Source organism: Triticum dicoccoides, chromosome 2A (genome assembly GCF_002162155.2).
Source record: "Triticum dicoccoides isolate Atlit2015 ecotype Zavitan chromosome 2A, WEW_v2.0, whole genome shotgun sequence".
NCBI classification, from domain to species: domain Eukaryota; kingdom Viridiplantae; phylum Streptophyta; class Magnoliopsida; order Poales; family Poaceae; genus Triticum; species Triticum dicoccoides.
Window position 1 is genome coordinate 762,833,881 of NC_041382.1, and position 23,246 is coordinate 762,857,126.

Genomic DNA, 23,246 nt, shown 5'->3' on the forward strand with positions numbered 1-23,246 from the left:
TCGATTGGGCGGCCTTTGTTCGTGCAACCTCGGGGCAGTGAGCACCGACGACGGCGGTCAGAGTTGCGGCCGGCGACACGGTGATGCTGCGACGGGCGTGATATGGCTGCGACGGCTAGGTGCTACAAGGATAGAGGACGTTGGGCGTGATGGCGACGCCGTCCTGCTGGAACCAGCGAAGACGGTGTGCTGTGACGACGAGCACCAGCGACGAGGGCGGCGAGCACCGGCGACGAGGGCAGGGACCGGCGGAGGGAGGAGTTCCAGGCGAGGGGGTGGCGATCGGCGGCCGGGATGACATCCACGCGAGCAGGGGGCGGCGCCTGCGCAGCGCACGAAGAGGACGAAGGAGATGGAAGTCAACAAGCAGATCAAACGGTTGGAACGCACTGGATCTAACGGTTGGGGCTAGACGGTGCACCGGCGCAGATCACTGCCCTTTTGGTAACCGGCGCTGTGGTTGATTACTACTCCGTCTGTTGTAGCTCGCGGACGCACGCTGGCGCTGGCCCCGTGGTGAATAATGTTCAAATGATTGGTGCTGGATTATGTCGAGCGGAATCGCGCGCTTGTGCGTTCGGCTTCTTCCTCTTGGGCCCGGCCTCGGGACAACCTGCTCTGCTCCACCCATCATCCGGCAGCGGCGCGCGCGTGGCCGCCCACCGTTTTAAAACGTAATACGTGATCCGGGCGGTGCGGGCGCCGACAAGGAGGCCACGTCGCGGTCGCTGCTCGTGGCCACGGAGGCTCCAACGACCGCGTCTCGTCCCATGCCCGGGGTGTTCAAGCAAGCGAGAGGTAGGCAGGCAGGGCCGCGTCTCTGTCCCACGATCACGTCAACGAAGGGAAACTGGGAGAGGGGACACGCGTGGCTGGCGTGATATGGGTCGTGGAGCTATGGCGCCGACGACGTACACCGCTGCGTGACTCGTGTGGTCGGCCATCCTGCTACCATGCGCTAGTGCCATGACAATTTCAGACGGAGCAAAACATGATCTGTGTTGCTAGTACATAAAAGCTTGTTGCAATATGAGGTCATGTTGCAAACCTCGAGGCGCAAGCTACATGATTTATTTATGCTGCAAACTTCTGAGGCAGCCATGGCCCATGTCGCACACTCATCATTTTGCGTCGGACGTTGTCTATTGCACGCACGGTAAATCCAACGGGCTCGCGATCCAACGATCTCTACTCCTAATGGAGCAGTTGGTAGTCTCGCTTCCAGGTTTTTTTTCGTCCCACCACTTTCGTCCGGTTTTTTTCGTAGGTTAACCGTCGTAGATTTTTTTCGATGCTGGTTTCTTATTCACCGGTTTATTTACCCCTCAGCTCTTTCCTTGCAAATCAGCACTTTCCAAACGTGGACGCAATCACGGATCTAAATTTACTAACTTATTCAAATCAACCGATACCTTCCATTATTGCAAATTTCTTTAGGAAACAAATAATAGATTTTAAGGAAACAAATAAAAGATTTTAAAGACGCATCATACTTTACTAACAATCACTAAAAATCAAATTTAAATTAATTAACCTTACCTTAAATCACTCAATCACTTTAATTAGAAAACATTTTCTTTCCTAACTGCATCCCGCTTAGTGTGCACATAACAATCCGAAGTAATTAGAGTCACATGATTGAATCCATTTATTTAGAGCGACATGATTGAATTCATTTATAACAATAATCCTCACCAAAAGTGCATTTAGCAATTTTAGAGGATGGACCAAAACTCTGCCATCCGCTCACCCACGTTTGTTTAGGTACAGGAAAAAATGGCATAATATATGGAAACAACACGACCGGGGCGACGGCGCAATCTTCGGGGATAGGGGATTGGAGGAGAAGGATTGGCCTGGCAGCATGACCGGGGTGCTTCCCCGCGGCCGCGGCCGTCCTCGCGATGCCACCTACCCGAAATCAATGCTGCTCCCTGTCGTCAGCCGAGGCGACGCCGCCTGCCCTCCTACCCACGGTCCGCTGCCGCGTGCGGCTAAGGTGGGAGGAGTAGCGACGGGGTCGAGGTCCTTCATGCGTTCCGGGATGGAGGCCATGATTTCATCGAGGTCGTTGCTGCCTCCTACACTAAGGGTGTGTCGCCGAGATTGAGGCGAGCATGAGGAGCTGTGGCCACCGCCATGGTCACCCCATCGCAGGGGATGGAGCACGCCGCTGGCCTACAACTTGTGGAAATCACTGTTTGTCTTCAGGTCGCGTGGTGACCGGATCTTGCCGATGTGTCCCTCCCCGACGACCTCCTCTTTGCCCGGTTGGCCGGCATGGATCTCGCCATTGCTGCCCTCAACTTCTCTGCCTCGAGCTCGACGGTCAGCCACCATGGATCCCCCAGCTGGAGGGTCACGTGAACCAGCCGTCCTCCCATGCTGCAGCGGCGAGAAGGTGACATGGCTCTCCGTGCACGAATAGTGGAGTTCAGTCAAGTACTTATATACTTGGCCTCTACTGCTGATCCATGTACATGGAGAAGAACAGACAACCGCTCATTCATGCTTCGTTCCACTCCTTTGCGCTACATTACTGGAGGTGACATTTTCCTATCTCTCTATGTTGTAACAAGCCTGCTGCCTGCATAGTTAATGGATTTTTTATTTAAATTTATCGCTGCTTAGTGCTTTGTTGCAATTGTTCACCCAAGATTCTTATATATAATCTGAGCGTATGTAGGCATACTTAGCTTTGCTATTCCATTTTTTCTGGCGCATAGAAATAAGAGTATTGTCCAGGTTAGGTATTCAATTGAGTATGGTATTTGGATTGCTATCAGAATGTCTTTTCTATGCATGTGATTTCTCACATCTGGTTATAATATTTGTGAAGACGTGCATTGCACGTGCACTTGGAAGCGGGCCCGTGGCCCGCGCTGGACGGCGCCGACGGCGACCCGAGCCACCTCGTCCGCGTATTCTTGGAGCTTTGGCTGGTCGATTTTCATGAAATTAATTCCCTCAGTTCTGGTGGCAAATATAATACACATAATTCATATTGTTATGCATTAGCGTGTATGTGTGAAATAGATGGATTATGGTCCCGTACCCAATAAGATGGATATGTGTGTGTGTTAGAGAGAGGGAGAGGGGGATAGAGAGTGAGGAAGAGGAAGAGAGAGTGTGTGTCTGTGTGTGTGAGGATTTGATGGTAAAAAAGGTCGCCAATGTCGTAATATTGAACTCTTAAAGTTAATGTGGCCCCGTTGCAACGCACGGGCATTCTTCTAGTCTTTGTAAAAGAAGAGCTGACCGCGTTATTAAATCAGAGTATGGGTTCTAGGCACCATCCAAACGGACCCCACAAGCCAAGCCAGGACGAGGAGCAACGAAGAACACCATCATCTCTTAGAGAGAATTCCTTATTTGACACTTTCTTAAAATCTGCTTCCTTATTTGACATTGATTTTTTTTTCAAATTTGCAACATGACCGCCGCTGTAAAAGCACCTCCCACGAGACAAATGGCGAAAAGTCGTGATGAATGATCAGGAAATATCTGACATTCGTATTCGAGAAAATGCCTGTTTGCATTCAAAACATCCGCATCTGAACTAAAATGAAATGGAAGGTATACAAATTTATTTTGCAAACACAAAACAAATATGGCATGAGATTTAGACAAAAAAATATAGAAATGGAAATGGATATGTCCATATTTTAAAAAAGGTGAGCTAGTTTAGGCAATTCTAGCCCCAATATGCCAATTAAGGACAGCAAAACTGGAGCACTGTCGAGTCATCTCACGCCATGTGACTTTCCCACCGTTCGATCAAATGATCTGACTATCACTGGTCGTTCTATGGATAACTGACCGACTGTCCTTGAGGAACGCTATTCCGGTAGAAAAACCCGAGGATTCTGGTTAATCGGGCCTGGCAGCCGAATGCAGCCCATGTAGAAGCACAATCTAGTACCCCACCCCTCCTAGTGTGAGCATGGGTAATCTAGGTCTAGGTGCGCTGCCGTCGAGAGAGAGCGCACCTGGTTACCCGGCAGCACAACCATCTTCTCCTTGATCCTTTCCATTGTCCTTGGCATCCACGTCGCTATCTCGTCACCGAGAAAGTGACTGATGATGAGCCATCAAGGCGTGGTGCCGCAGGCGGCGCTTGGGCTGCGCGCTCATATACAACGACGACGACGTGAGGACTCCAAAAGATGGGCGTCGAGTCTGGGCGTTCCGGTGCATCTAGCCATGACTGGCTCAATATTATCGACGGTCGTGTGTGGTCTTCCCTCTTCGTCGTTGTCGGCTCCCCAGCACCACGTATCCTGGAGCCACGTCGCGTGGGGTATCTTAGGTGTATCCCCTCTTCGGCTCTCCCTCTCTCCTAGGTCCCTCCCTCCCTCCCTCTCTCCGTCCCTCATCAAGCTCGTTCATTTTCTGGTTAATTAACAACCTTTTGGCATTACCTTGTTGCAAACTTGATACCTTAGTTTGCAACCTCTCAATATCACGCGGTACATGCCCGAAGTTTTTGCTGCTCCACTCCTCATCACGTCATAGTTAAGCAACCAAAAAATTAATTCTTAATTGAAGATATATGGTAGTTTTTTTTATCTAATTGGGTAAATGAATAGTGAAGTGCTATACTTACTGGTAACCCATAGCTGATTACAAGCTCATGTGCTCTCGGGCGAATAGTAAAATCAGAAAAAAAAGCAAAATATAAAAATCTGATTTTTTTTACATAAACATTGAACAAGTTTTCTATGGGCGTGCAAATATAGTGGTGATTTGACATCGGAGGATCTTGGGAGTAAATAACAAAATCAATGGTCCAAAATCAAAAATCTTGAACTTTTCTCAAAACCCTTTTTTGGCCAAGAGCTCCTTCATTGTCAAATCGCCACGAAATTTTGCATACACATAGAAAACGTGTGCATCTTTGGTGCCAATAATAATAATAATTATTATTATCGATATTTTCTGAAATTTCAATCTCTGTCCTCTATGTTTATTCACGTTTTTTTGAAAAATAAACTAATCCATTTACTTTCGGCCCGCGACAAACTAGTATTCTGCAGCCCATTTGTACCGTGCGTGGGCTTACTTCCCCAGCAGCACACACCGAGCAGATGAGCTGAGCCCACACAATCCCTCAAAAAAAAAAAAGCTGAGCCCACACAGCCTCGTGAGACACAGCCACCGCCAGCACCGACGCCGGAGAGCGGCCGGAAGATGGCCTTGCCGGCGATCCCCGACGAGCTCCTGGTAGACATCTTCCTCCGCCTCCCCACCCCAGGTGACCTCATCCGCGCCTCAGCCGCCTGCCCCTCCTTCCGTCGCCTCGTCGCCGACCGCTCCTTCCTCCGGCGCTTTCGCAAGATCCACCCCCCGCCCTTCCTCGGCTTCCTCTACCCAGGGCAGCACCGCTTCCACCCCGCCGTCCGGCCTCACCCCTCCGCGCCGGCGGCCAGCGCCGTCGCGCTCGCGGCCGACTTCTCCTTCGCCTTCCTCCCCGCCCCCGCCCGGAACTGGTCCGTGCGGGAAGTCCGCGACGGCCGCGTCCTCCTCGACAGATCCCGCCTTCGTGACGCCGGTGATGGGCTGGAAGCCCTCTTCAAGGAGATGGTGGTGTGCGACCCCTTGCACCGGCGGTGTCTCCTGCTTCCCCCAATCCCCGATGACCTAGCCGCTTCGGTCGTTGACCAACTCCTGATAGAAGGGCATTGCTTCGCCGAGACCTTCCTCGTCCCTCCCAGCAACGACGACGAGGAGGCAGCAGCTGCCACGGAGGAGGAGGGGACATCATTCAGGGTGATCTGGATGGTGCTGTTTGAAGCTAAACTCGTGGCCGCTGTTTTCTCTTCCGGCACAGGGAAATGGCAAACCCTGAGTCGGAGCGAGCCGTTACCTGGCTTTTTGTTATCGACGTGGAAGTTTTGGTTCGTGTCGCGCCATTACGCCCATGGCTGCTTCTACTGGGTTTCAGGTTCAACTGAAAAATTGCTGGTGCTTGACATTCAGAGGATGGAATTCTCCATGGCCGACCACCCACCCGGTGCCAGACATTCGGGCGATGATGTGGCCATCGTGGAGGCAGGCCAAGGCATGATCCGGATGTTTGTGCCTAAGAGCATCTCCAACAGCCGCGTTAAACTAACGCCGCGCCGCAAATTAGGCCGTTTTAGCGCGCGCGCAACGCGGCTGGTCGCTCCAGCGCGCGCGCTATAACGGGTTGGGCGTGCAGTTGAAAACACTTACCCGCGCGGCGTATTTCGGGCGCCAGCTACAGCGCGCGGCACACTCGAGCGCTCGCGCCGCACTCTCTCCTCTCCTCGTTCTACACCCTGCGCGCGCCGGCGCCGGCGCCCTGCCACCCACCCATGGACGCGCACACCGAAAAGAAGAAGAGAAAAGGAGATGATGAGCTCAAAAATGCTATGGAAGCTATTGTGTAGGCAAGGGTCGAAGCCAATGAGGTGAGGAAAATGGCAAGGAACCAAGATGCCGTGGCCGAGGAGAGGAGGTTGGCGGCCGAGGAGAGAAGGGTGGCGGCCGAGGAGAGAGAGGTGGCTTTGGAGGAGAGGAAAGTGAGCAACGAGGAGCGAGCTAAGTTGTTGGAATAGGAGAAGCACTTATTCTTCTTGGACACATCTAACCTCACTGCGGCGCAAAAAGAGTATGTCAATCTTGCCCAACAAGAAGTCTTGATCCAAAAAAGAGCCTTGGTTCCTGCAATGGGTGGCGGTGGCCTCGGCGCCATGGGAGGCATGGGTGGCTTCGGAGCCATGGGAGCACCCTCCGACGCTATGGCCGCCATGGGAGGCATGAGTTTTGCTTCTCTCATGGGAGGCATGGGTGCACCTCCGGCCGCCATGGGTGCAATGTCTTTCGATGTGCCTTCTCACACACATTCCCATGAAGATGCCGTTGAAGATCTTGCCAACATCGTCGGAGCTTCACATGATGCGGTGTGTGATGCGGTGCGTGATGAGAAGAGGGAGGAAGATTCATCTTCGGAGGCGGAAGAGTCGTCTTCGGAAGATGAGGACGAAGACGAAGACGAGGAAGATGAAGATTGATATGTCTTTCATGTCTTGAACTTTAGTTTGCATTTGAACTTGGTTGGATGAACTTGTGGGCATGATTTTGAACTTGTGGGCATGAACTTTTATTCATCAACTTGTTTGTGTCAAATTTCACATGTTCATTTTTTTCCAAAATATCATATATGCAAAATGCCCGGCGAGTCGCGCGCGCTGTATTTTTGCGCTCTGCTGGAGCGGCGCGCGCGCGCTGCATTATAGCACGGCTGCTGGAGCCAGCGCAGGCGGGTGCACAAAACCAGCCGCAGCGCGCGCGGTGAACAGGTTTTTTACGCGCGGCGCTTAACGCGGCTGTTGGAGATGCTCTAAGCCCGACACATCTCGCCTTAAATATAAGGTTTGGCGAAACAATGCGGGGATTTGTACCCAGTGGCAGATGGAGAAGAGGACATTCTCGCTGGATTCCGGGTCCTTGCTCACGGGTGCAGTGGGGAGGCACTTGCTCCTATATCAGTGTGGAAACTCGTTGGTCAAGTCAGGTGGTTTCACGCTGGACGTCAACACATTACAGTGTGAGAGGGTGTGCGCTTCTTTGCCCAAACCATCGCACATATATTGCAACTTCCCATCGTCGTTATTAGGGCATCTACAATGCACAGCCTCTTAACCAGGCGCTTAAAGAGGGAAAAGAGTGAGATCTCATTAAGCACCTATCGCAAAAGCCTGAGCTTCCAACACGCAGCCGCTTAAAATAGACGCTTGGATTATTAAAAAAAATCAACAGTGCACAACAAGTTGGCCTAGGCGCCCGACTCCTCTTATGGCAGCGATGCCAGCCTGATGCCGACCGATGCTGGGATTGAAACAGGTGGTTGCCAGATTGGCTAGGATTTTATTCCTTAGCGTCTGCTCTAAGCGCCTCTATTGTAGATGCCCTTAGCGTCACCGACAGTGTCAAGTGGTAAGCTTTCTGTTGAATGCCAGAAACCTGCTTCCCTTCATATCACTGTCACACAGCTTACAGTTCAAATGATCACAACATTTATCTCCTCTAAACAAAATATTTGTCATGCAAAATAATACGTACCTCCTTTCCTTTGAAATCCCAATTTATTTTCAGTTCACGCATATGTTTATCTCCTCTTCATGACATCTATCTTGAGTTGTAGCTCCACATGTTGGGGCACTTTATTTCATCTATAGTAAGTTACTAAGGTTCCGCACAAAAAGCAAATTCACCCGTAGTGATTTACATCAGTACTTTCTGTCAAAAACCCAACTTTGTTTGCCTGCACACTAATGTAAACCTTTTTGCATCTTCCCCTGTTGGCAGTGCACTTTTGTGATTCATGCTGCCATTAGTCTTTAGAATGTATCCTCTTTGGTATTGAACTCTGATAATTTTACAACCAAGATATCACCTTTGTTTAGCCTACTGTTGCAATGGAACCTAGTAACCTTCTACCGGATTGCCATTGGTGCTTTCTATGTGCAAATGTTATTTATTTTTTCCTCCTTTAATCATCTTCCTATCCTTTTTGTCTGTGCTTCCTGTAATTTCTTTCCCATGCGCGTCCTTCCTTTGAAGCATGGAAACACACAAATTAGAGTACTACACAATTGCCCTTGGTTGCTGCATGATTGAGACCATTAAGATTCTTTTTTTACAGAACTTGGTTGAATTTGTGAGTACAGAATTGCTGGATTTGATACCAGGTTCTCTATTCATAAGTTACCTGCAATTTCATTATTAAACCTTGATCACATTACTATTGTTTTTCAATCAACATAGAACCATTCGAATCTCAAGGTCACTTCATATATAAGATATTTTAACCTAAAGACTAATAGTTGTACACCATAAAATAGAGTGATTTCAGCCTTGGTAGTGTGCAACTTTAAGTGAAACTGTCAGACAAGTGAAAAATAGCATTGGCTTGTGTCAATGTAATGGTGTGACCCTGTGCAATGCAGCCAAACCCCATGCTGACGTCCGGGGAGAGGGGGGCGCTGTGCGGGTGCCTGAACTACAAGAAGCCGACCATGGAGGCGTGGAAGCGCACGTCCTCGCAGCGGCCACCCAAACTCCAAACCCCTTGTTCGCCGGCGGCAACGATGCCGAGGCGGGTTGTGGTGGGCGAGGAGGCGCTGGGGATGGACCTCCGGAGGGTGCAGGGGCGGGTGGCGTAGCTCGAGAAGGCGTGCAAGGAGGCGAGGGACGTGCCGGTACCAGGGTGTCGAGGAGGACGGCTGCGGCCAAGGGCAACAAGTCCTTCAGCTGGAGGGGCTGCTTGCCTTTTTGGATGTGATAGCTAGTCTCAGATCCTTTTGTAAGTTCATTCATTTGCCTGATGTGTTGTGCTGGTCTCTTGGTTTGTGCTGCGTGTTGGTCACTCGCTGGTTACGAACAAGACTGGCAGCTGAGCTGGGACTTCAAGCTTTCACCGTTTGCCCCCTGTTTGCTTCTATCGTCCTGTGCAACTGTTGCGAGATGACTGATCGGCAGTGCAAGTATTATTATTACTTGACGATTTCAAGCGCTGGAAGGAATTAGTACTCCCTCTGTTCTTTTTTTACTTCGCGTGTTAGTCCTGCCTGTACAGTTTGACCAAATTTACATTGAAAATTTTCAACATCTACTATACCAGATAAATATAACACTATGAAAAGAATACCATTCCATGATGGATCTAATGATATTGATTTGGTATTTTTGAACATTGATGATACTCCACGGAGTATCTTTTCTCTGTGAACTTGGCAAAAAGAATACCATTCCATGGAGTACCTTTTTTCTATAAGCTTGGTATAAAATTTCAAACTAGAGCAGTGGAGGGATGGATGGTATATCTTTTTTTGAGGGATGGAGGTATAAGATGATATTCAGTCATGCAACAGGAAATTCAGAACAGAGAATGGGTTGCAGGCAGGATCATTCTCAGCCTCGTGTTATGAGCGATCTGGGTCTGCCATTAGGGTTGGGATGTTAGAAAGATCCAAAAGCCGCAATCATGTTCATCTCTCTTTTCTTTTCAAAAGCTAGACTGCACTGAGCTGACACATGTTCATCTATTAGGTTTTAAGCTATGAATCAGTATAATTTTGTATGATGGTTTCTACGTTTGCTCGACACTGACAAACGCCACTAGACCCCAGTATAATTCTGCATGATGGTTTCTACATTTGCTCGACATTGACAAACGCCACTAGACCCCAGTATAATTCTGCATGTTGGTTTCTACATTATGCTGCAACCATAATTTTTTTGTCGTTGCTTCATTTTTGGCACATTTGTATCAAAATGGGGTAAAAACCTCATACTTTTACTCAATAATAATCCTAGTAGATCTCAGTATTGAAATGAGGCAAAAAATTCCCTTATTTCTTCTGAAAAAAGGTCCACAGCAGTCATCTCGGTTCTTTTTACACCAATAATAACGAGACATTGGCAGAAAGCAGTATCCGTTTATTTACTGCATCCTCACGGTACTAGTATATGATTCAATGCATATTTGGCGGAAATCCTAAGAAAACAAAAAACGAAATGTGCAGAGGACCTCGTCCTAGAGAGACCTGGCCGGTGAACGTCAGTGTTGAGGCCTGTGACTCCGAATCGAGCTTCGCGCCCTGCCATTCCTGCAATAGCTCAAGATCTGCGGTTTTTTCTAACGATTTCGCTGTTAAGAGTGTTGGACTTGGTGTGTGTGGTTCTCTTGTGGAACAACGACTGGTTGGTCAGCCTAAAATGGTTTAGCAACTCCCACATCGATGTAGTGATCCGGAATGAAAAGCTATGGGAGAAGGGGTAGAGGTTCACCGGTTTCTATGGAAGGCCGGCAAGATATAAGGGGAAAAATAGCCGGGAATTGCTCAAGTTTTTGAGGTGAGATTATGGTTATCATTGGCTCTGTGCCCAGGGTTTTAATGAGATTCTTGAGGCTCATGAACAATTTGCAGGTCATCGTTGTGAGGAATGGCAAATGGATGGATTCAGAGACATTGTGTATGAACGCTTATATCGGTTTAGAGCTCAGAGTGGTGGCATACAGAGAACAAACCAGCCAAAAAATGCATGGACTAGACATGATGGTTATGATGGTGTGGTGGCAAATGCATGGGTACCTAGGACTGGAGATCTGGCTCAAAACAGTTAAAAACTTTGAGGTCCAGGCTTGAAAACTTAAGAGGAGAATCCGTGGCTTGTGGCCCGTCGAGAACGGAGAAAAGCTTGATGCGCAGAATCTCATAGTTATTATCGAGGGGAGAGGCATTAGCTCTGCAATGTGCTCCTATCCAATTTAAATTGGAAAGGATATCGCAATATGGCATATTTTCATGCGCGTGCAAAAGGACGTCATGGAATTAACAAACAAAAGTCTCTGGCTCGGGAGGATGGAGGTATTTTGACAGATCATAAAGAGATGGAGGTCTTGGCTATCGACTTCTATAAAAAATATATTTTCACCGCCCAAGATGACATTAGGCCATACGTGGTCACTTGTGCAATTGAGATTAAGGTGACTGAAGCTATGAATGAGAGATTGTGTGCTCCTCTAACTGATGCTGAGATTTAGAATGCACCGTCTATGATGCGCCCAAGCAAGCCCTCATGAACCGAAGGTTTCATAGCAGGCTTCAATAAATCAGCATTTTATGACGAGTAAGGTATCGCCCCCTTGCGGCTAGAGAAGCATTGCTCTCGTTGCTGATTATATGTTCAGCGGATTCATACCGCCTCACGTTGCAAAGTGGCGGTGGATGGCTTGAAGCAGGGAAGTTCAACCAGGTATGATGCTATTATACATGAAACTATATATGGCTCCTTGGCGTTTACTATTTGTAATATTGTTCATGAGTTTGAAATCTCGCATTTCGAAGATGACAACCTCGTAAAATATGGGATTGACCGTCATGCTTGATTAGGTATTTAGGTTGGGTTAAAAAAACAAGGAAGCGAGACATATCGTCCCCTCCCGTCCGCGTGCGCGTGCGGCGGAGGTCGCTAGGTTTTCCGTCGGTTGGTGGGCCGAAAGCCCATGGCGCGTGCCGCACTCCTCCGTTCCTTCCCGCCGCCCCGCGTCCGCCCATTTTCCTCGCCGGCGGCGGCTCCCTTGGCCCCACCCGGCGGCGGCTCCTCCGCTCCTCGTGCGGCGCAGGGTCGAGAATCCGGAGGAGCGGTCGGTTTCCGAACGGAACTCCCCGAGTTCTCCCCCGAATCGCCGATGCTGCGGGCGGCGGCCGAGGCGGCGCTGCGGCGCGTCTCGCCGGCCCCGGCAAGATCCGTGCACGCGCAGTTTCGCCGGGGCCCGGAACTGCGGGTGGCGTGGGTCCCCCTGTACAGACGCCTGTCGAAGCTGCCCCCAGCGGCGCCGCTGGGATGCGTGGCGGCGGAGCTCGACCGGTGGCTCCGCGAGAGACAGCCGCTCTGCGAGCACCAGCTCCTCTTCTACGTCCGCAAGCTCCGCAACTTCAGACAGCACAGGCGCGCCCTCGAGGTAAGCCTGCCTGACCGACCGACCCCCCCTCCCGTTTCCAATGTGGCCGCGCCTCCATCCGGTTCCTGGATCCAGGACAGGCGACGCGGCTATCTACAGGTGGATTGGTGATTGAAATGCAAGGGTTTTGACTGACTACAAGTGTGGTTTTAGATTTTGGCGACAGAAAACCTGAAACTTTATTCTGTTATTACTGCTGGTTCAGCTGCCACCTTGACATAGGTTAAGTTCAATTGGTACTTTATTTTTAATATGTATGAAAAGGAGTGGTGTGAATTCTACAAGTATACCATGAAAGAGTTGTTACCAACTGAATCTCAGTCTAGTGGTACCAAATGTTGCACCAATTAGTAGAGTATAGGAAATAGATTCTGAAGATGATAGTCTAAATTAGCTGTCTCTCAGCTGCTACCTTAAAATGCTGATGCCCGGGGCTACTTTTAGCTCAAGTGCTGTTCAATAAACAACAACTAACATACACTGCAGAGAGGAGTGCTGTTCAATAAACAACAACTAACATACACTGCAGAGAGGATCACAATGGTTATAGTGTCTGTCTTCACCATTGGTCTCTTTGCCTGTGCAATCTGCGCAGGTACCCAGTAATTTATTCATCCAGTTACCACTACTTCATTGAGTTTACATGCTCCCAATAAAAATTCAATCTGATTTCTGATAAGCCTTGTTTTGTGGCACTTGACCCCCACCCCAACCCCGCAGTTATGGCATGTCTTTCGAAACTGGGTAAAGGAAGGTAGACGATGATCTTGGGAACGAGGATCAGACCTCAGGGGGTAGCATGGAGGCAAAGATTCACCCTCCAGGCTGCTTTTGGGAGTTGTCCTGGCTTAATCTAGGAGGCTCTGAAACTTTCCTGTGTTTGGACACTATTCTCTCTTGCCCTACAATTATATGGACTTGAATTTGTATTAGTACCTACACCCTTCACTAATAAGGGTAGGAACTGACTAGCTAGTAGTACTAGTACAACTCGGTGGCTCAAGTCAATATGTCAGACTTGCAAACTCTAACTAGGACTCTAAGTAAGACACGCTCTCTAATTAACATGGCTACACGCCTGCTGCCACTTCCAATTCTTGTGATGCTGCCAGCGCTGATCCTTGCTGATGAGTCTGACTCTGGTAGGACTTGCCCCAAAGGTGTCCACAACATTTGTCCCCTCGTTCTGAATCAACTCATCCTCGAGTTGGATGTTCAGATACTGACATTAAAGTTCTTCCAGCAGTTCCCACGTTGCACCTTTATCTTGTTGATTCGATACCCAGCTTTGTTCAGTGAGGGATTTGGGCGACATCAGGGTTGGGTGCCACTGGTGGAGAGCAACAGGGGATCCTGAGCTATGATCGGCGTCTTTACCTTCTTTCTTTGGTACCTTGCTTTGTTCTGCCGGTTTTCCCTGTAAGTTGTTGGCTTTTTTTTAAGTTTGGGAGACGAACTTTTAAGTTGCAAGTAATGTTTTTGTAGCTTTGGTTGCAGAGCCTTGGTTTCAAGCTGGAGGCTTGGGTAAGGCCATCTCTGATGTATCCCTCTGGATCTTGTTGTGTTATCAGTTTCAGTGGGAAATGAGTTTGGGAGCGGCATTGCGTCAGCTGCTGCTGTGCCTCTCCACTGAACCAGGAGCTCACATTGTCCATGGTTCGACTTTGTATGCACCACCTTGTCTGGGTAGGAAGCACTTGCCTATGCAGAATGTCTGGGAGGGGCACAACCACATTAGCACGGTCTCCTTGGTACTCCTTGAGCAGAGCCACGTGAAAGGCATCATGTATCTTGGCACAGACAGAAATCGAAAATGACAGACCACTGAATCAGTTCGTTCCAAAATTTTAAGGGTCCATAAAAGGTTGCACTGTCTCCTTGACACCTGCTATGGTTGCCCCTACCAAACCCGCTGGCCTACATCATAGTCAACCTGACAGTGGTTCTGGTCATATTGGTCTTTCATAACAGCCTGAACTTGCAGTAATCTTTCCCTTATTTCCATGATAAACTCATCCTTACCCCTCGTCTGATTATGAATAGCAGTTACCTTTGCCTTTCCTCGTTCATTGAATAAAAGAGTCGGTGGTTCACTTAGCACAATGCTGAGGGCGCTCTCCAGTTAGGCAGCGAAATCACATCGTCATCACACGATTAACCACCTCAGTTTGAATGTCCAACTGTGGATGGAAAGTTGCGGTCATCCGCAGCTTGATACCACCCATATGGAATGACTCTTGCCAAAAGTTGCTGCTAAAAGTTCTCATCTGTGAATTTTATCTATTTAGTTTAGTTTGGTGAGTATATCTTCTGACTAGTATGATGGAAATTATTTTTATGGTCGGGTTGTTAAAAATGCCAGTAGTGCATCAGTTTTACATCTTTGGTTTATGCGGAATCATGCTGCAAATCGGATTTGGAATTTTTATATTAAAAAAAATACCCATGTCTTCAACTATCGCGAAAGTCTACTTTTATTTATATTTAACCCCTCTAAACTTTGTATGTCATCAGAAATCGCCAGTTGTGTTTCTCTTGGAGTTGTGTGTACTTCTGTATATAATAGTTCCATATGGACCTTTTCTCTTTTTACATCTAAGTATTTATCTGAAGCCCCCTTTCTAGCAAAGGGAACTTATGTTCACTGTATTACGATTGACCATGTTGTATGTTTACAGCTGATAGACTGGATGGAAGCTCGTGGGGCATACTTGCTTCCTGGGGATCATGCGCTGCGGCTTGACCTTGTATGCAAAGTGAATGGGCTAGAAGCTGCCGAAGAATACTTCTTGAGTCTCCCGGATATGCATAAATCAGTGAAAACATATTCCTCTCTGCTTAACTGCTATGCAGAACACAAGCCAGAGAAAGGTCTGGAACTGTATGAAAAGATGAGAACCATGAACATCGTTCCGAATACACTGGTGTACAAGAATTTGATGTCCTTGTACCTGAAGGCAGGCCAGCCAGAGAAAGTCCTCAAAACATTTGAAGAAATGCGAGGAAATGGCATACAAACAGATAATTTTACATACTGCATCCTGACAGAAAGCCATATTATGGTTAATGGCCTAGAATCCACCAAGAAGTTCCTGGAAGGTTTGGAGAAGTCAATTCCAGTTCACTGGTCCCTGTACACTGTGCTGGCTAACAACTACAATAAAGTGGGGCAGTTTGACAAGGCGGAATTGGCCCTAAAGAAAGCTGAGGAAGTCATGGACAAGGGTGAGATGTTTGCTTGGCATAATCTTCTCTCCCTCTATGCCAGTTCCGGCAACTTGTCCGAGGTCAAGAGGCTTTGGGTATCTCTGAAGTCAGAATTGAAGATATGTTCAAACAGAAGTTACCTAGTGATGCTTTCATCTCTGAAAAAACTAGACGATTTCGACTCCATGCAGCAGGTTTTCCAGGAGTGGGAATTCACTCAACAGAGCTTTGACATGAGGATACCAAACGTGATGATTCGAGCTTACCTTGCCAAGGACATGACAGACGAAGCCGAGGCTCTCCGCCAGGCAGCCATGGCCCAAGGCCGTTCTGATCCTATGACCTTCTACATATTCGCTGAGTCCTATCTGGAGAAATCCAGGACCGATGCAGCGCTCCAGGTCTGGAGGGACGCAGAGAAGATAGTCAATACCCCAAACTGGGCACCGCGGCCAGAGTTTGTGAAGAGATTTCTGAAGCATTTCGAGGAGGCGAAGGATGTGGATGGGATGGAGTCGTTCTGCGCGTGCCTTGAGAAGCTGGAGTGCCTCGACGCAGATGCTCGTGATGCCCTGTCCCGGACCTATGTAGCTGCAGGCAGAACAAATCCATCCTCTATCATTCACCGGATGGAAGAAGACCAGGTTGAGACTAGACCTGGCTAGAAGCAAAGGCGTGCTGTTGCGTCCCACCGTTGTCGAAACAACCTTTCCCGCCCTTTAATTGTTTGGCGTTGATGTCCTGAGCATGAGCTTTATGATTTTGCCCTTTAGTTTCATGCTGATAGTCTTTAGTTCCCCTTTAGTTTCATGTTGATAGCCTTGCCCTTGTGGCATCAGAGATAAACATGTACCCTCCTTACAAGCTGGTTATATACATGTTGAAGATGGCAACAAGAATTATTCATGTTGAAGCTACTAACTATTCCATCCGTTCCAAAATAAGTGTCTTAATTTTGTACTAACTTTAATGGGCAATCTGAGGATTTTCTGTGGACTACATGTTTATCAACAAAGAGGGTCAACACCAGTAGCAGTGCCCGTGAAATATTTAGTTGAAATTCTCTTGTTTAGTGCCATACTTAAAGACAGCGTATATCTCTAAAGTGTAATCCGACTAAATATTCGTCAACACAAGTAATGGAACGAAACAAAATTACATACACCCTTGTAAAAAGAAACAGTACTACAAGTAGATTTTCTGGAAAGCAGATGGAAAGATCTGTATTGCAAATTTGCAATCATCTCCTTGGTTCTTGTAACACCGAAGAGTTGATGTGAAATATATTGATAATAGTAGACAAACTAACTTGATTATCGTTTATTATCGAATTTCACAAGGGCTAAAACCATCCCATATATTGAGACTAGACCTGGCTAGAAGCAAAGGCGCGCAATTGTTAGGCGTTGATGGCCTGAGCATGGGCTCTATGTTTTTGCCCTTCAGTTCCATGTTGATAGCCTTTAGTTCCGCTTTAGTTTCATGCCATATATAGCCTTGCCCTTGTGGAATCAGAGAGAGAGAGAGAGAGATAAACATGTAACTACCAGCTGTGGTTATATACCATTAACCTGGTGGGCTAGATGAGATGGCAATCATTAATTTTTGATGTCCTAGTTATTGACTACTCCCTCGGTTTTTTTACTCCGCATATTAGATTTAACCTTAGTCAAACTTTATAAACTTTGACCAAGCTTATCGAAAACAATCTAAACTTTCACAATAACAAATATATATGGTATGAAAATATATTGAATGATGATTCTAATGGTATTGATTTGGTATTGTGGATGTTAGAGCAACTCCAATGGGGCGACCCATTTCGTCCGCCCGCGTCCGTTTGGGTCGGCGCGGACAAAAGTGGCGGCCCAACGCGCCGACCCAAACTCAAATCGTGTCCGTCCGGCGTCCGCGCCGACCCAGTTCCGGCCCAAAATTGCGCCTGGAATGCGTCGGCGCGGACGCGAAGCGGACGCGCCGCGCGTCTCCTCGCCGTCCGCCGCGTCCCCATCTGGCGACCACCCAACCGCCACCGGTCATCTTATTTATGATGACCACCGACAGCGGGCCCACGCGTCAGCCAGGCGCGCGTTCTTTTTTAACCACGCGTGCGGCGGGGTCGGCCTCATCCACTTCTCCCGTTCACATCTGCCCCCACCACTTCCTTTGCTTCGTCGCAGGCGACCGCAAACCCTAGCGCGCGCCATGGGCCTCTTCGGCAAAAGCAATGGCAAGAGGAAGGGCACCCCCGGCACCTCGTCATCCCGTGCTCCCCCTCCCCCTCCACCGCCGGCGCGTTTCCGCCCTGGACGCCGGCGCCTACACATCCCGGTGCACCAAGCACGGTGGCACTGGGAGTACAGGCACCCCCTCCCCTACCCCGACATGACGCTGCCGCACCATTGGCATTTGGATCCAAACCGGATCCCGGTGCCGGCGGTTCCGTGGACCCAACGGGCGCACGATGACGAGGTGCGTCGGCGCCGCACGCTGCTCACGCCGGAGCAGCGTCGGCTTCCCGAGTACGCCGCCAACTCTCCTAACTGGGAGGCTTGGTTCGCCCTCGAACACGAGGAGCAACGACGCTCGGGTGTCGACGTCGTCCCGCCGCTGTTCCACCGCCGCCCCCGCAGGTAGAGTCAGAGGACATGGAGGCGAAGGCGGAGTACCAAGCCGCCCTTGAGGAGGCCCTGCAGCACGCGCTGCAGGCTAGCCGCATCGAGGAGGACGCGCAATGGGATGGGCTAGAGCAAGCCCTTACCCTGTCGGCGGCGGGGGACTCCGTCCACACCCCGCTCTTCGTGCCGCCGCCTCCGCCGTCGCCGCCTGTACAGCCCAAGCCGGAGCCGGAGCCGGAGCCGTCGCGTAAGCGCTCCCCGCCTCCACCCACTTGGCCGGAGGAGGCCAACTCATGGATGGGCCAGTACCGCGAGTGGGTGAGCGCGCCTCCCGTCCACTTCGCCGCGACGCCGGAGGAAGAGGCGGCCCACCTCGAGCAATGAAAGGAGCACTGGCTCCGCCAGGAGCAGGTCGACGGCGAGGAGCAGATACGCTACGAGGCCATGCTCCAACGCGACGCGGAGGCGCTCCGGCTCGAGGAGGAGGAGGAGGAGCGTGCGCGGCTTGCCGCAATGCCGTCGCCCCAGCAGATGCCGGAGGAGGCTGCCCTGGCAGCGTACCAGGCGGCGTTCGGGTGGGTTGGCCCTGCTCCGGTCTTCATCGACCTCACCGACGACGGCGGCGTCGAGGGCAAGGGCAAGGGCAAGGCTGACGACGTCTAGGGCAGCGTGCGGGGCGGCAGCAGGCGGGCGCAGACTTTTTTTAATGTTTTATTTAATATTTATTAGATGTAGGTGGACTTTGGCCGGCGTTTGACCGGCCACTTTTATGTTTAATTATGTTTACTTCGTGCAATTTATTTTTTTCCCACGCCGGCATATTTGGGTCGGCCTCCCCGTTGGGCGGTCAAGCCGACCCATTTTAAAATGCGGACACCGGCGTCCGCCTGGCCGACCCAAACGGACAAAAAGCGGACAAAGCGCGCGTCCGTTTGGGTCGTCCCGTTGGAGTTGCTCTTAATAGTTTTTTGAATACATTTGGTCAAAGTTTACAAAGTTTGACTGGAGACAAATCTAATATGCGAAGTAAATAAAAACAGAAGGAGTACTAAGCTCCTTGTAGTCCAGGAAAAATGAAAATGGTCAATCTGAGAATTTTCTTTGGACTACTCCATGTTTATGAGCAAAGAGAGTCAACACCAGGAGCAGTTCCTGGGAATAGTATTTAGTTAGAATTCTCTTGTTTAGTGCCATTCTTAATGGAGAGCATATATCTCCAAAGTAAGCCCACTAAATAAGCATGGGTTCTATAGGCAACGGAGATGAAGATGGCATTTTTTCTGCTCCAGCTGCTTATAAGATGTTGGTCAGAACAAAGTTCAGCAGCGAGAGCTGGTTGGAGGGAAACAAGGGACCATCTGATTCTACGGCTGGCCTTCACTTTGGAAAATTCGAGTACCATCAAAGTTGATCTTATGAACATTAATTGGTCAAATAACTTGTGGAGCTAAAAAAACATCATAATTGGTCAAATAAAGTTTTGCAAGTTTGAAAAAAACAAACACCCGTCTGGGCGTGCCGCACTCCTTCGTTCCCTCCTCCTCCTCCCCCTCTCCCCTGGGCCATTTTCCACGCCAGCGGCAGCTCCCTCGCTCGTTACCGGCGCGGCTGTTCTGCTCCTTGTGAAGCGCAGAGTCGAGAGCTCGGAGGAGCGGGCGGTTCTCGAACAAAACTACCCGAGTTCTCCCAATAAACCCCCGAGAATCGCCGATTCTGGGGGCCGCGACCACGGCGCTGCTGCGGCTAGTCTTGCCAGAGTCCCGGCAAGATCCTTGCACGCGGAGCGTTGTCATGCTCCATATTCAGATCGATATCTAGTTTTGGGGGAAAGTGACTACGGTTTGGAGAACACCAGAGTATACGCAAGGATGTATGTTTGTTTTAGCTGTAAAGTGTTTGATAGAGAATTCTCTGGAAAAACAGCTAGCTACTACAGACGGAGACGCTGGCTTACATAGCTCAGCTGGCAACAGAATGAAAGGGAACAGTAACGACATAGTGAAACGCTACAGAGCGGTAAAATAACGGTTTGGTAACAGGAGACCGAAGCGAGCCGTTAGATCTTCTCGCGATAGTCCATCTTAGTCGTTCCTTAACCGAATCTCGCGACAGTCTGATCCGACGAAGCTTGGTACTGACAATACTCCCTCCTGAAAGCGAACTTGATCTCAAGGAGCTTAATGATTGAACCAACCTTGAACCATTTGCTTGAAGAATGCTGAAAATGTGCGCTTGATGAAGTCGGCGTCTTCCCAAGAAGCATCATCAGGAGGAAGGTTTTCCCATGGGAGGAATTTGTCTAGTTTCCAGTACCAGACTAGGCTCTGTTCGAATGCGGCCATAAGGGCCAATTAGTGGCGGATCAGTGCAAGGTACCGCTGTTGGTCTCAGGTGTCTCTTCAACTGGCCGACATGAAACACTGGATGGATGCTTGCAGTATAAGTCAGGAGGAGTTTGTACACCACATTGCCCACTTTTGCTATTACCCTGAAAGGGCCATAGAACTTGCTTTGTAGTTTGATGTGAGAGCGCAGGCCAAAGGCATTTAGTCCGTAGGGCTGCATTTTGAGATAGACCATGTCACACACAGTAAGTGTCCTCTCTACTCTCTTTAGGTCAGCATATTTCTTCATGCGTGCTTGTGAACTAGCCAGATTGGCCTTGAGTTATTGCCACATTGTATTTCTGTCAGTAACAAAGTCAGTAGCCTCACTGTTGTTACTATGAACATAGCCTCAAAGGGTGTCTTTTGCAAGGATGAATGGAAAGAGGTCTTATACCAATATTTTGCCATTGATAAGTGCAGGGCCCACTTCTTGGGTTCAGTTGAAATCATGCACCTTAAGTAGTTTTCAATACACTGATTAATCCTCTCCGTTTGTCCATCTAATTACGGATGATAAGCAGAAATGTATCTCAGCTCAATTCCCAAAGCAGTAAAGATGTCCTGCCATGATTTGCTTGTAGATATTTTGTCCATGTCAGACACAATTGCCAGACACAATTGCCAAAGGAGGACCATGTAGTTTCAGAACATTATCTATGAATGCTCTGGCTACTGTTTGTACAATAAATGGGTGAGCTAATGGAATAAAATGTGCAAATTTGGAGAGTTTGTCCACCACTACAAAGATAACATCATAGCCCTGGGATTTAGGAAGCCCCTCCACAAAATCCATACTAACATGTGTCCAAACCATATCAATAATGTGGAAGGGGTCCAGAAATCCAGGGTAAGGGCAATTTCCCCCTTTGCTTTTCTGACAAACATGGTAGAGCAGAACAAACATGTCCATGTCTTTCTTCATGCCTGGCCAATAAAACACTTGTTTAAGCCTTTGTTAAGAGGCCTTCATACCTGGATGTCCACCTACAACAGATGAATGAAGGGCATGGAGTAATCTATTCCTTAATGTAGTATCTCCCCTTACATAAATCTTTCCATTGTGTCTGGTAATTCCATCTTGGAGTGTGCTCTTGACAGTGTGAGTTGGAGTGAGGAGCATTTGCTCTAGTAATTTCTGACAGTGACTATCTTCAGTATATGATTGTTCCACTCCAGGAATCCATTTGGGAGTTGCTAGGGACAAGGCCATGCAAGAATGCTTCCTGGAAAGAGCATCTGCAACTATATTCTCTTTGCCCTTTTTGTATTCTAACTGGAAATCGAATTCCAGTAATTTTTACATAAGCTTATGTTGAATGCTAGTGGAGATCTTTTAAGGGCTATAATTAGTGCTAGAGTTTCCTTCTCATAAGTGGACATAGTTGCATTTTTGGGGAAAAGTGCAGAGCTATAATAAGCAATGGGCCGACCTTGCTGCATCATTACTGCTCCTAAACCAGTTCATGAAGCATCAGTCTCTAAGAAAAAAAATGCAGAGAAATCTAGGAGTTCAAGACATGAGTGCTTCCTTAAGTTGTTGGGAAGCTGTTGTTTGAGACGGAGTCCAAAATAAGCTGTCTTTTCTCAGGATATCATGAAGGGGCTTGGCAATAGCACCAAAATTCTTAACAAACCTCCGGAATACCCACAAAGTCCAAGGAAACCCCTAAGTTGAGTGGGTGTTGTAGGCACTGCCCAATCAACAACAGCAGAGATTTTAGAAGGATAAGTGGAAACACCAATGCCAGAATAATATATCCTATGTATGACACCTGAGGTACTTCAAACACACACTTGGGCATGTTGGCAGAGAGTTTATGTTGCTGGAGAAACTGCAGGACTATTTTCAAGTGTTCTTTGTGTTCCTTAGGAGTTTTGCTGAGCATCAACATACCATTAATACCAATATGAATATTCTCAAGTAAAGGCCAAAAGCCTAAGCTTGGTGGAGTACGTATTCTCACCGACATTACATTCATGTATCACACATTCATTCTAGTCATCGTTGCTCATCGTTATCATTATATATCCATGTTTCACTTTAGTTTGTTTGATTTTTTTAAAATCCAAAAGTATTGCTCGCTTCATTTTGGTTTTCTTTCTTGTTTAGTTAGTTCGTAGTGGTAAAAGAAAACCCAAAAAGATTTCTCGTTTCTTCTTTTTTCTGTTGGGAGTTCTCCTATGTGAATAAATTTTCTCGCGTTCCATTTTTCTTCTTCAGCTCACTTTCTTCAAAAAAACCCTAAAAACTCTAAAAACATTTCAATCGTCGTAAGGAGAAGTCTAATCTAATGAAGGTCCAATATTTTCTTGTCTTCTCCTTTGAATAAATTGTTTGCAGATTTTAGCTTAGCCCACGACACTCTTGCACTATTATTATTTTTACATCATTCAGTTGTGCAAGTGAAAGGCATAATAGCTATGGTTTGATGAAGTGACTGTGGAAAAGAAAATTTGGTATGAACTCTTCTTGTTTTTGTTTTTGTAATATGTTTAACTCAGTATCCTTGATTCAACATATTATGAGTAAACATGTTT

General features: G+C 48.3%; 1 protein-coding gene across 1 annotated transcript; it reads left to right on the forward strand.

Annotated features, from left to right (window-relative positions):
- Positions 1–11,974: 11,974 nt before the first annotated feature.
- On the forward strand, positions 11,975–16,667 carry LOC119357073 (pentatricopeptide repeat-containing protein At4g01990, mitochondrial-like). Its single transcript, XM_037624058.1, has 2 exons — positions 11,975–12,496; positions 15,175–16,667. Exons 1-2 carry the CDS (start codon positions 12,038–12,040, stop codon positions 16,366–16,368), a joined length of 1,653 nt encoding a protein of 550 aa, XP_037479955.1. The 5' UTR covers positions 11,975–12,037; the 3' UTR covers positions 16,369–16,667.
- The last annotated feature ends 6,579 nt before the right edge of the window (positions 16,668–23,246 follow it).

Bases quoted from the DNA above. Each gene is read 5' to 3' on its own strand.
- LOC119357073 (XM_037624058.1), top strand. From the start codon at position 12,038: ATGGCGCGTGCCGCACTCCTCCGTTCCTTCCCGCCGCCCCGCGTCCGC. The intron at 12,497-15,174 runs GTAAGCCTGCCT...GTATGTTTACAG, and splicing joins AGCACAGGCGCGCCCTCGAG to CTGATAGACTGGATGGAAGC.